Source organism: Marmota monax, unplaced genomic scaffold (assembly GCF_021218885.2).
Source record: "Marmota monax isolate L192 unplaced genomic scaffold, Marmota_monax_Labrador192_F-V1.1 WCK01_AAM20220418_F8-fsc00011, whole genome shotgun sequence".
In the NCBI taxonomy this organism is placed as follows: Eukaryota; Metazoa; Chordata; class Mammalia; order Rodentia; family Sciuridae; genus Marmota; species Marmota monax.
The window spans coordinates 23,496,025-23,509,486 of record NW_026693082.1 but is presented as its reverse complement, the minus strand read 5'-3'; the positions used below and the strand labels follow the sequence as shown (position 1 = coordinate 23,509,486).

The 13,462-nt window shown below is 41.1% G+C and overlaps 1 protein-coding gene across 9 annotated transcripts in view; it reads right to left on the bottom strand.

The window, feature by feature from the left end:
• The window catches only part of Enox1 (ecto-NOX disulfide-thiol exchanger 1), a 542,803-nt gene that overhangs the window by 135,377 nt on the left and 393,964 nt on the right, over positions 1–13,462 (bottom strand). For all 9 annotated transcript variants that reach the window (XM_046454324.2, XM_046454323.2, XM_058582598.1 and 6 more), the window contains one exon: positions 7,411–7,623. In XM_046454324.2, the coding sequence (XP_046310280.1) occupies positions 7,411–7,623 (213 nt within the window). The remainder of the gene's footprint in view (positions 1–7,410; positions 7,624–13,462) is intronic.

Sequence of the window (13,462 nt, the reverse complement as noted above, 5' to 3'; positions counted from 1 at the left end):
TTAGAAACCACTGAATGAAATACTTGAGTATATAGTATGGAGTGCTGTAGAGGGAAGACTAGAGATGGCTATGTGACAGGGTTCATGAATGAAGCATGATAGCAGGGGGTTTCAGTGCTGGCTCGGGGAGGAAGGGAAGTATTTCAGATAAGACGAGTGGCACAAGCCAATGTGTGGAGGTGGTAAAGAAGGGAGTGCTAGAAATAAATACTCCATTTTCTAACCAGATAGCAGCATGTATGTTCAGTGTGATACCAGCATACCTCTTTAAAGCTACCTAAACTATAAATTTAAAGTTATAATACCCTTTTCTGATCATTATCATTTTTGCATTTAAAAAAAAATACATGGTGTTTGAAAGCAAACTGTACAGGCCAAAATGTCTTGGTCCTAATTTTCCCATAAATTGCTAAATGACCAAGATATTTCAAGTCTGTACCCCAAGCCTCAGTTTCCTCCTTTACAAAATGAGAAAGGTTGGCCCAACAGGTCTCTAAGGTACCTTCTAGCTCTGTCATTCATGCTCATTACATTTATGGCACAAAATCTGAATAGAATAGACATTATGATTGCTGTATGTATATAGGTGACTGCATAACCAATGTGATTCTGCAATCTGTATAATCAGAAAAATGAGAAATTATACCCCAATTGATTCAAATGTATGAATTGCCAAGATCATTGTAATGTCATGTGTAGCTAATAAAAAGAAAAAAAAATGTGAAAAAAAAAATAGACCCTTCTCCCCTGAGGTCTGCTTTCCCTGTTTGCCTTGTCTCCACTTTGCGTCCTTCTCTCTCTTTTACCAGGAAGCTTGCTGGGAAAGTACCAAGTGGGACTATCATGGAATGCTGCACTTTTTGTTCAAGTGTATGTGTCATAACAAGGCATGCACAACTGATCACATCGGCATGCATATTAATAAGTGAATGCAGTGGTCCATGCTTCCTGGACTTATAAAACAGCTCCTGTCGGAGCTTTGAAATGACAAGCTTTGCTCAGAACTGGAAAACTCAAAGTGGGAAGGCCAATGGGGAGTTGCTATGAAGTATAAATGTTTAAAAAGCAAAGAAGATCAAAACCCAAAAGCAAAGGAGAGTAAATCCCAAGAGTCTCTGAGGAGGGAAAAGCCGGGGAAGTTTCTGCCAAATGAACCGATTAAGAAATGACAAAGGTGAGACAAGGATGATATAAGGATAAAATGACATGAGAATGAGATGACTCACTGTTCTGCAGCTTTTTTTTTTCCTTTCTTCTATATCTAACAAATGAGATCTATCTATGTGGCCCAAAAGGGAAGAGAAAGACCCAGGTGTCACACTAGGATGGATCATGTCTTTGTTTAATAGCTTGGATAACTGCACATCCATGGTCGTAAGTGAAAAATTACCCCAAACACAAGAGAATGGATGCTGTACTCCCCACACCCCTAGTTGGGTTCAGCTGCTGCCCTTCAGACAAACCAAGGCTTAGATGAAAACAGTGCCTATTTGTCATGATCGTGGATAAGTGAAGGTCCTGGGGTGAAGACTGGAGATATGAAAAGGGTTAGAATTTATGCAAATGTTGTTCAAGATCAACACCATCAAAGCTAGAAGATAACTGCTGGATTTTGATGTAGATCTTGACATCATAATTTTTTCTTCTTGTTGTTGCTATTGATAGTTCTTGGTCTTTTTTTGAGAAAATTTTGTTAAGCACTAAAATTCAGGCATAGCATCTCTGCTTTCTTTTTCCTATATGGATGGAGAGCCATCTAGGCTGATTCTTTTGGCATTTACTTTTCAAAATAAGCAAAGACAAATAAGACAAGCGAAACAAGGAAGAAGAGGTGCACCTCTTGTCTAGCACCATGGACAACTTTGCACCTAAAGCTGCCTTTGTTTGCTCTGCCAACTGGCTACTTTTAGCAAAACTTATAAAGGAGCCCACCATGCTTTGAGCTTTGCAGTATATCTGGACTCTCTTGGAAGGTGGTAAATAAGCCCTCCTTCAGCTGAGTCTACTTGCTATAATAAGCTATTTTGTTAATACCACTCCTTCCAGGATGCCTCAGAACAATTTCCCAGAAGTCTTGGCTGTTTGATAGACAGGCTGCCAAAAGATGCTGTGCAGAATAGCACTGGGTGGGCACCTCAGGGATACTGCCCAGTTGGAAGTATTCCTGCATCTAGGAGAAAGTGAACCAAGAGGCCATTTCTTGAGTATCAGTGCTATATAGTCTTAATCTCATTCTAGGTGAGAAATGAATATCAATGCAGACAAAGAGGGATATGATGGCTTCCGCTTTTGGAAAATGCAGCAGATTGTCCATCACTGTGAACTTGACCAGTTCTTGTTTTCAAAGCAGCCCCACAGTGCTGGCACCAAACTCCTCTTACTACATGGTAATGAGCTTTGGGAAAGCAGAAAATGCTGAGGAGACACACAAACAATTCCACCAGAAGGACACTCATCCAGAAAATGAGACAAAATTCACAGGGTGATGAAATACGTGTGTACCTATCATGTTAGTCAGGCAACTGCTGGTATTTTCATGGTAAAGATTTGGTTGGGGGTGGGTGGTGGCTGGGTTGTGGCTCAGTGGTAGAGCTCTAGCCTAGCACCAGTGAGGCATTGGGTTTGATCCTCAGCACCACTTATTTATAAGGATAAATAAATAAGGTATTGTATCCATCCTCAACTTAAAAAAAAAAAAAAGATTTGGTTCCCTTCACATCCAGAAAGTAGTCATCTTTGTTTTTTGTTTTTTCTTCCTGTTCTACTTCATTGCAACTCAGGCTACATTTAAGGTATCTCTTCAAGTCATCCTTAAAAAGCTGGGCTATCAAAGATGCAAGGGAAGGTCCCTGGGACACTTCACAGCTTGAACCCCTAGGCCAGCAGCTGCTAAAGGTCAGGATCAGCTGTGGTTTCCACAATCTTCCCTGGATCAAATTACAGGGCCAAGAGGGATTTTGTGAATAGTAATGGGTAAAAGTAAAGACTGGAGGAAGGCCACAAGTGGGGATACTCCAGCTTGAATGTCTCTGTTTGGTCTTCTACCGCAACTGTCCTCAGATCCCCTAGTCTATTACCAGTGGTCTGGTAAATTGCAATGATTTCTAAGAACAGCAATGCTACTGAGCTCTGTCTTTGATTTGATTAATTACACATGCAAGCCCAAATCCTCTTACATGTGGATAATGCTAATACCAACTCCAAACTGCCCATCGAGGTCACCAGGAACTTTGAACTCACTTCTCAGGTTACTCACTGCATCATCCACCAAGGATTTGCTACATATTTCTATGTTCTAGGCACTTGTGTGTATATGTACACACACATACACACAGACACACACACTCTCAATGACTAAGACATGTCTTTTCTCTTCCTGGCACAATGATTAAAAGCAGACAAGGCATGAAATCATCATCTCCTTGGATAAGGGCTACATGGACCTGGTGATAAGGTGCCGTAATGGTGCATTGACTAGAAGAAGGTGGACCAGAAAGAGCTCTCTAAAGGGGACAGCCCTTCAGCTGAGACCTACAGGGTGAGAAAGACTCAAGCATGCAAAGGGTGGAGGGAAGAGCCCTTCACACACAGCATGTGTGAAGTCTTGGAGGCGGAAGGTAGCTCTGAGGGGCTCAGGAGGAAGGCTGCCAGCGGATGTTACACAGTAAATACCCAACTCGGAAGAGGAAGGCTCAGAAAGTTTTATGGGCTGGAAAGTGACCAGTATCTCTAGTGCAATGGAAAGCTACTCAAGGGATCTACATGGAGAAGACAGGCTGATTTATTACCAGATGATGAGTGAAAAACAAACTGAGGCAGAGTAAAGGTGTAAAAGGAGGAACAATGTATGGTAGCACCGCAAAGGCTTTCCAATAGGCCACTCGCCCCTTCTTCCTAAATAAAAGAACTGAGTTTTATTCTGGAAAGCAGTGGGCCTAGTTAAAGCTTATATTCCTCACTTTCCTAGGAGTTAGGAGTGGCTGTGAGTAATTATTCTGCCTAATGAGACGTATGTGGAAGGCTATGAGGAACCTTAGGGTAAGTTTTGCTCTCTTACTCTAATGATGCAACTCCTTCAGCTTTCTTTTTTCTTCTCCTTTTTCTTATGTTAAAAAGGAAGGGAAAACAAAGACATAATGGCAGGAGCACCAGCAGTCATCCTAGATAATAATCTAGGAAAAACCAACAGCATCCTAGAAACCTGAGCCCATGCAGACTTGAACCACTGAACCAGTACCACCAAGACCTGTATCTGAATTTTACTTTGAGTGACAAAAAAGGAAAAAAAAAAAAAAGAAGAAAGAACATCAATCCTACTGTTTAAGATACACTTTGGTGGAGAGATGGGAGCTGTAGTTCAGTGGTATAGTGCCTGTCTAGTATAAACAAGGCCCTTGGCCTAGCATGGCAAAATAAAAAAAGAAAAGAAAAAAGAAAGAAGCAGTTTGGTGGAGATTTCCATTACCCACAGTGGGTACTGTATCTAAATGACCCACTAGGCAGTTAGAGTTGCCCAGGCTTCATGGACTTAAGCAGTGACCATCACAATGAAGAAAAGTAGGCCAAAGAGAGGTACACTTTTCAAGATAGAAACAACGGGACTTACTGATGGCTAGGATATGGGGTCTTATAGTGGGAGATGGAGGGTGTAAAAAAAATTTACAAGATTTTGGCCTGAGAATTTATTAAAATGGGAAGAGGAATGATTTGAAGAAGTTAAGGAAGAATTTAGTTTTTGTTATTTTATGTTGAGGTACCTAAGAGGTATCTGTGATGGTGATCTCCACTCTTATGATTTCCTACCCTGTTCCAGCCTCTCCCTTACCCCCTCTTAAGAGTGAATGCTCCTGCTCAAGTGTCCAGGCAGATGCCCCAGGGGATGAGGCCTGTGGTCCCCAGTGCTGTCTGCTCAGCCCTGAGACTCACCATCGGGAAGCCCAGCACTGCTGCACATCCAACCTCCTTTCCCAGTCGGCCTTTATTGGTAATAAAAAAGCTGACATTTGGGGCCCCACACGTTACATTTTCTTGCCTGTCTCTCTGCTGTTTCAAAGACGGGCTGACTTAATGCCTCCATGTTGACAGATAGGCATTTTGCATTCATTCAGCCACATAATAGGGGCCTCGTTTTTACTGGTGCCTCTTTCAATACCTATTGCCCAAAACACCAAATTTCTCCTCTATTCTACTCCACAGCTGCCCTCATATTTTCACTGTGAGACCCAAGGGCTGAGTCTTCCCTGTCAGATGAGACATAAACGGCATGAATGGCAAGCTATTTAAAAGTGATGCCATAAACTGGTGCAGCCAATATGGAAAGAAGTATGGAAATTCCTTGGAAAACTGGGAATGGAACCACCATTTGACCCAGCTATCCTTCGCTTCAGTCTACACCCAAAGTACTTAAAACATCATACTACAGGGACACTGCCACATCAATGTTTATAGCAGCACAATCACAATAGCTAAACCGTGAAACCAACTTAGATGCCCTTCAGTAGATGAATGGATTAAAAAAATGTGGCATATATATACAATGGAATATTACTCAGCAATAAAATAGAATAAAATCATGGCATTTGCCTCTAAATGGATGGAGTTAGAGAAGATAATGCTAAGTGAAGTTAGCCAATCCCCGAAAAACAAATGCCGAATGTTTTCTCTGATATAAGGTGACTGGCTCATAGTGGGGTAGGGAGGGGGAGCATGGGAGGAATAGAAGAACTGTAGATACGGAGGGGAGGGGGCAGGGGGTTAGCAATGATGGTGGAATGTGATGGACATCATTATGCAAAGTACATGTATGAAGACATGAATTGGTGTGAATATACTTTGTATACAACCAGAGATATGAAAAATTGTACTCTATATGTGTAATAAGAATTGTAATGCATTCCGTTGTCATTTATTTAAAAAATCAATTAAAAAAGTGTGATGTGAGTGACCAAAAGGTAACAACACAGCAATCACTGCTCAGGTATGTGGTTTCCTGCCCTGACTATGCAGGAATTGTGTATTGGAATTGTTTTGCTTTGTCTTCATTTTTCTCCTACTAGGCCATCTTTACTTTCCCTCTGGCCACTAATCCATTCTTTTTTTCCCTCCTTTAAAAGCAGAAGACAATACCAGTTTTCTTTATTCTCTCTCTAGTATCCCTAATTTCAAAACTGCTGGACATACACTGTTGGATAAAGGGTCAATCTTCAGGGCTGGCGAGTGTAGGTAAAGTGGTATTATACCAGTCTAAAACAGGGCAGTTATATTTTTCTTATTTCCTTTTTTTTTAACACAGGTCATTTTCATATTGAATATTTGGTCACTTACCAGAGTTTATGTTTGAGACTTCATGACATTACACCCTATGCTGCTGCAAAAACTGTCTTTTGACAACAGAGTCTACTTTTACATTTAAGATCCTGGTTTTTCCTGCCCCTCTTATTACCCATCCTAACAGACACATTATCTCTTGGGTTTATACTGATGGAAGAGGTGATGGGCATTTTGGCACATTATATCACTGCAAATAATACTTATCCTCAGAATAAATAATGTAAATCGCTGTTGCATGGGGGCCCCTGCACCTGGTGTGGAATGGAGCACTGCATTGTTACAGTGTCATTCAATGGCTTTTTACCAAGCGAGAGCACATGGGCAGCTGTGATGCATTATACTGCTGTGAAGTTAACTACAGACACAGATAGAGTGCCCACAGAAAAAGTAGACACCCTTTTTTATTTGAATAGAGCCCTGGGTAATTACCTTGACTATTGTTCTAGGAGAAAGCCCCATTTATACCCCTTCATCAATTTAGTATCTAGACATGAAAAATCACCGACATTAAGTAGTTAAGGCAATTTGCTTTCCAAATGAAGAAAGGACAAAAAAAAAAAAAAAAAAAAAAAAAAAAAAACCTCCACTCCTGAGTTACCCATGCAGACAGCCAAAGCTCACCTCAAATAAAGGATCCTGAGGAGTTTATCTGCTGGGACTGTCTTTCTAAGCAGAGCCCCAAGACAATGTGTTCAGGGTCTGCTTTCTATTGACAGCCCTAGGAGGACACATGAATGTGTGGACAGCCTGCAGGTAGAGGGTGGCACCCTCAGGGGTGGTGTGACCTGTGGTGAGTCCAACAAACAGAGGTATGTGTGGCAGCCCTGCCCTGGGGTCCAGGCCTGGTGCTCCGTGGAAAAGCTACAGAAACTTTGCTCACCTTGATAAGTAAGCTCTCGGGGCAGGGTCCGTGTTCCTCCAAGTTGCCACAGAACATGAAATAGGTTATGAGGTTTGTCATTCAATATGGAGTAAAATGGGAGATTATTGAACTACTTACCCCCAAATGAGAACATAAAATGAATACAAAAGAAAAGGCAAAATCACAATGAAAGAGATGGCCCCCAAAATTTTACTTACATTGAGTGAGGATCCCAGTTAAGGCATTTTTAAAATTCTCCTTGGCCTCCTCCATCTCTTGCTCATGGGTGGCTTTTTCATTCATTAGCCTGCGGACGTGGCTGTTGGCCGACTGCACCATGGAATAGAACTGGTTTGCAGAACGCCGATTCACTTCCCCCCTTTCAATCCAGGAAAGCAGTACTGTGATAGCCTCGGAGAACTTGCTATCATCTGGAAATGGAAAACCACCAAGTACAAATCATGCCAAGGTGAGAAAAAACGCTTTATTCTGGTTCCATTCAAAAATCAATTTGTGAGGGATGCGACAGGCACACCTGTAATCCCAGTAACTCAGGAGGCTGAGGCAGGAGGATCCTAAATTTGAGGCCAACCTGGGCAATGTAGTAAGGCCCTGTCTCAAAATTTTAAAAAAGGGCTTGGCATATGGCTTAATGGTAGAGGGCCCCTGGACTGTGTCCCCAGTACTGAAAGAACAAAACAGAACAACACACACGGTCCATTCTGATGGATAAATTTTCAGAACTGGACAAATTGAGCCTTCCTGTGACTGACTGCTTTTCTTAACTCCTCTTTTTCATCAACTCGTGGCACCATGAAACCATCCCTGAGGCTCCCACTCTCACCTACCAACTCCAAGGACTCAATCATAGGACATTTACTCTGGGCATTGTAAGCAATATGTTGTACTCCATTCTTAACACCACATCTTGATTACTCTTTCTTAAAACTGACTTAAAAAACTGTTATTAACCTATTTGGCCTCAGCATCACTTCTTTATTCTCTTATCAGAGATATTTCCTGAAGATACTAGTTTTCTGACTTATGAAATCAGCCGAGTTAGCGTCAAAACACAGATGGCACATTATTTTAAAACTAGTCATAAAGCAAGATATTGTTTCCAAGGCAGTAGTGGCAATAAGTCATTTCTGTTCTGCAGTTCAAAACTAATTTCATTTTAAGGTTAGTATAAAAATATTTAAATAGGCTGAAAAATAGAGTATTTCCTTTTTTTTTTTTTTTTTTTTTGTAGAGAACATGCTCCCTGAGGTGGTTGGTGTTTTCTTGGATGGCTACTATAAAGTCTCTTTGAACCTGGTATGAGGCCAGGGCAGGAGGATAGAAAGTGGGAAATGAGGTTCTGCTGTAAATAAGTGATAAAGTTTATTTCAAAGAAAACAAGAGACTTGCCTATTTGGGAGTGTTGCTGGAACAGACCGGTGTTGTATGGCTCGGAGGTGGAGAGAAAGCAAGTGTGAAGGTGATTAAGTTAATGAGAACTGGAAGTTGGATGTCAGTTATCACATTAATCGATCTGATGACTGCTGAAGGCTCGATGCATATTTTTTAGGCAGTCTTGAGGGCAGAAGCCTTTCCACCCCTTACAAAACATGACTTAGGAAAACTACCCTACATGTATTCAAGTGAAGACAGACCCTGAATTCTAAAAATCAGGACCAACTAGACTGCAAGACTCAGATTCTTATTCATTCATTTGACAAACACTGAGTGCTACTCCGTGCCAGGTACTGCCTGCTCCCCGGTGGACTAGGAGAACCCTCCTGTGCTGTGCACATTTATGCACCTATGGATAGAGATGATTCATGTTTGATGAAGGGATTCAGTTTTTACTTAACAGATTTTTAAAAATCAACTATTATATTGTCACGTGTATTTTCCATTTGTTACAGCACTTTGCCAATTTTGTGGGATGCTGTACAAATACCTTACTAAAGTCCTAAAGACATTTGCCCAAACTGGGGTATAGCCCAGGGTGCCCATGCATTGTGTGAAGGCAGGACTCAGCCCAACTCAAGGCCATGCACAGTGAGCTCTGCCTTCTCCAGATGCAGTGTCACTTTTGCTGCTGACCAGACACAATTCCAGGCCCTCTCTTGTTCGGCAGCTGCCCTCTGGGCCTGGGGAATCAAAGCCTTTTTCTTTTTTCTGAGCAAATGGACTCCTCGGCCCTCACACTTGAATCAGAGGAGATAACTGCCTGGGGATGTTCACAGAATATCCTGCAAGTGAAAGACTCAAGTTTCCTTGAAAATCTCAACCCACAGGCACACAGCACACTCAGTAGTACTGCTGGCTCATGCAATTGTGTTAACTCTGGAATTCCAGTCTAAGTTCAACCCTCAGTGAACTCTGGCTGCAGTGGTTTCTTATCTCATTTCATGGACCGAAGCGGCTTGTGTAAGATAAAATCCATCATACACAACTTAGCATTACGCTCAGCCCATAGAGAGGCCCATAATTTAGCATTATGTTTGTGAGAGGCCCACTGCGACCGTTACAGTCAGAATAAATTCTGCCTCCCTCCACACTCTGTACCGCTCCCCCTGCCAATATATGTTTGGAGAATGGATCTCAGAACAGACAGCAGAAATAAACCTAATGCTTATAAGAAATCTTTTTTTTTTTTCCTTAAAAAATAACAACAAAAAAGAACACTGACTTCATGTACTATTTTTCACCTTTGCTGAGACTTAGCCTCTACACAGCACAGAGAAAGAAAAACCCTGGGACTTGTGGTGGGGGAGAGAGACAGGGAGAGGGAGAAAGAGAGGGGGGAGGGAGGGGGGAAGGGAGAGAGGGAGAGAGGGAGAGAGGGAGAGAGGGAGAGAGGGAGAGAGGGAGAGAGAGAGAGAGAGAGAGAGAGAGAGAGAGAGAGAGAGAGAGAGAGAGAGAGAGAGAGAGAGAAAGTGCGCCCACACGCACAAGCAAGAGCAAGCCATGTGCCTCATCTTTCTTTCTCTTGCACGTAGTAGTGGGTAGTTTTTCCTTTTCTTGCTCTTGGTAGTTCAGTTCATAAATATACTAAGTTACTGTCAGGAAGAACACACTTAAATTTTAAAAATGTATGTTTGCTCAAGTGGTCCAAAAAACACATTTTATTGCTCTTCACTCCTAGATCTAAGCTAAGCACAAGTTACAGGCAGCAGATTATAGTTAACTGATAGCTTCTAGAAAGGAAACAACACCCTTAGGATTAAGCAACTAAAAATACACTATTTAAAAGTGAGTAGCCAAGAGGTTTTCTAACATTTTAACTCATACTAGTAGACAAATCCCATTAGCCTAAGAGAGTGTAGAGTTTTGAAAACTCTCAACTTCGTCTTCATTTTTGAACTTTCTTATGACAGCAGAATGATGTATGATTGATGTACTGACATTCAAATTAAATTTAAAACACATCAGTTAAGGCATGCTTGGTAACTCTGGTCAATATTTATTGCCATGTAAGAAGTGTCTTTAATTTATATTAATTAAGACGAAGCCAGTAACTCCCTCTGGATGACTACAGGAGCATATTGGGAGCAGTCATTTTCAATGCCCATCTGTAAATTCAATTTTGTATTCAGTGGGAAGATCACTGAGAAAGCAGAAAACAATATAAACTAATTTAAACAGGATTTTAGATTGCAGCATTATTAAAGCTATTCATGCGGAAAGAAATTAACGCCGCTCATAAAAATCACATCAAAGATGCACTTATAAAAATTCTAAGCACTTTCCATGAACATGTTTAGGCATAACTCTGAACATGGGTGTGCAGTTTAGAAATTAAAATCTGCAGATGTGCTTTTTCCACAGTAAGAATTGGGGAAATTGCCATATTATGGCATGAATATGGACCATTTGCTCAGTAAAACTTGCCCAGCGTCTTCTAAGCAGGGTCCTCACCATGTCACACTTGGGTGACTAGAAATGTTTGCTCACGGGTCTTCCTTCCTGCTTGGCAGGAATGGGCCCCCATTTCTTTGTCACAGCCCTGGCTAAGCACCATGGCCCTGGCCCCGCTTTTGCACTTGCTGTGCTCTTCCTCAGAGAGACCCTTAAACACTCTGTCCCCCTGGCCAGGGTCATTCTTCCCTTAAGATTCAGCTGCCCTTTCACACAGAAAACTTCAGCAACCTGGTCTGCACTCTTTGCTATGTTCCCATCCTTCTCCATGTGTCCCACTGATACAGTCACCCTGCACAGTACTGTTGGCTCATACCTCTGTCTCCTATTCTGAGGGTCTAATATGAGAATAAAACCTGCCAAACATATTTCAATGTTTTTGGTTGCTTTGGCTTTTTTTCCTTTGGAATTTATATTTTATTATGCTCTATTTCTCATGGACTTGTAGTGATTACTACTAGAAAGCTACAAATTCAACAAATAAGAGTCAGAAAGCTTCACAGTTGATAATAAAAAAATTTAATCTCATGTTAAGGAGTATTTTCCCACATTTCATTGTCTACCACAGATAAACGTTCTCAGGACCTTCAAGCTGACTGCTCCTTTTATCCTTCAAGTCTCTGAGGTCATTATCACTGGCTATGAAAGTTAGAAGTGATGTCAGATAATGGCAAAGAAGCAAAGCCTTTGGCAGTAAGACACTTACCAGATTATCAATTGATTCAAAAAAATTTGAAAGCACTTTTAATCCTGGAATGGAGGAAGGCACTGCTTAGCCTTTTGAGGAGCAAGTAATATGAGAATGATTATCTATCATCCCCCAATGTTCCCACCTGTATCCACGCCCATCTCATTTCAGACTTTGTGGTTCTCCTTCCTTCTCCCTGTCTTCCTTCTACTGTATGACAGTAGGCATTTAAAAATTGTAATGTAGGACAATTTCTGCTAAAAGACCACATGCATCAGCATCCTTTGGGAGCGTGTTTAAAACGCAGGTTCAGCCTTTCTCAGACCTCCCAACTGTGAATCCGCATTTTACCCCAAGTGACTGACAGATACAATGAAGTTTGAGAAGCACTGGAAGAAATAACTCAATGAAGGCCAGATAAACTAGTTAGGCACTAAACGAAAACCTGAAATTCAAAGCAGCAGCTAAGATAGTAGGAAATACTGAAGAATCTGATGTGATTTTGAGAAACTTTGGGGATCCCTGTCCCTAAATCCCCATTCCCAATCAAAGAGAAGCTGATACTCCCATTCAAGAAAGAAATAAGTATCCAAGACTTGGAAATGCACATAGTGATCCCTGCAAATCCTTTCAATGGAATGCTTGGTATGTACTAGGACCCCCCACAACACACACACATATTATCTGGTTGTTGGGGTGTGAACCTTCACTTGTCTTTGACTAGGCTATTTTACAACTCTGTGGGAATAGAATATAAATTGTGGAAAACACTTCCTCTCTGTAACAGTACAAATGTAGAAACATTTTAATCTTTATAATAAACACATTTTCCTTTAAACCTATTTTAACATCTTATTGCTTTCTCATTAATTAATGAGTTAAATAAAATCTCTGGCAACTGCTCATTTTATATTTGTAAGACAGTCATGACTTCACCACCATAGGTCCTTTAACACACTCTTCAAAAGCAGGGCTCCTGCTATAGTCATGTCTAAAACCTCGAGGCAAGACAAAAAGGGGTGGATATTTGGTGAATTTTAATAAAATTGATATGTAGAAAATGATGGGGGAAGGAACCAAAGTGGTAAGTAGTTTTTTCTTACCTTTTTGTGTGCTCAGGGAGATCCAGCCTTGAATTTCAGAACAGTGATAGGCTCTAAGCCAGGCCATAAACATGGAATATGAAATTTAAGTGGGCCACAGTGCTTTTACTTATTGTTCTACACAGGAACAAGAGGAGGGTGTTCCATGTTTGAACAGAAAGAAAGTGAAAAAAATAAAAATAAAAAGACATTACATAAAACTTTTCTTCCCAAAGAAATGAGGATGTGGACATACAATAAATTGTGTATACATATAGCTATCAGCAATTCCTGGCTTTGATGACAGCTGGACATTGCTTACAGAGTACAGTCATGTGTGGATCTAAGTAGATTTGGAATTCCAGCATGGTCAACGCATTGCTGCTACCACATTCCGAAAATTCCACTGGGTGTATCTGTTATGGTTTGAATATCCCTTCCAAAACTTGTGGAGAAATTTAATTACCTTGTGATAGTATTAAGAGATGGGACCCTCATGAATGGATCATGCCACTATCATGGTAGCGTGCTCCTGGTGAAAGAACAAATAAGTCCTCATCCTGTATCTTGTGCGCTAGCTTGTCCTTTCTC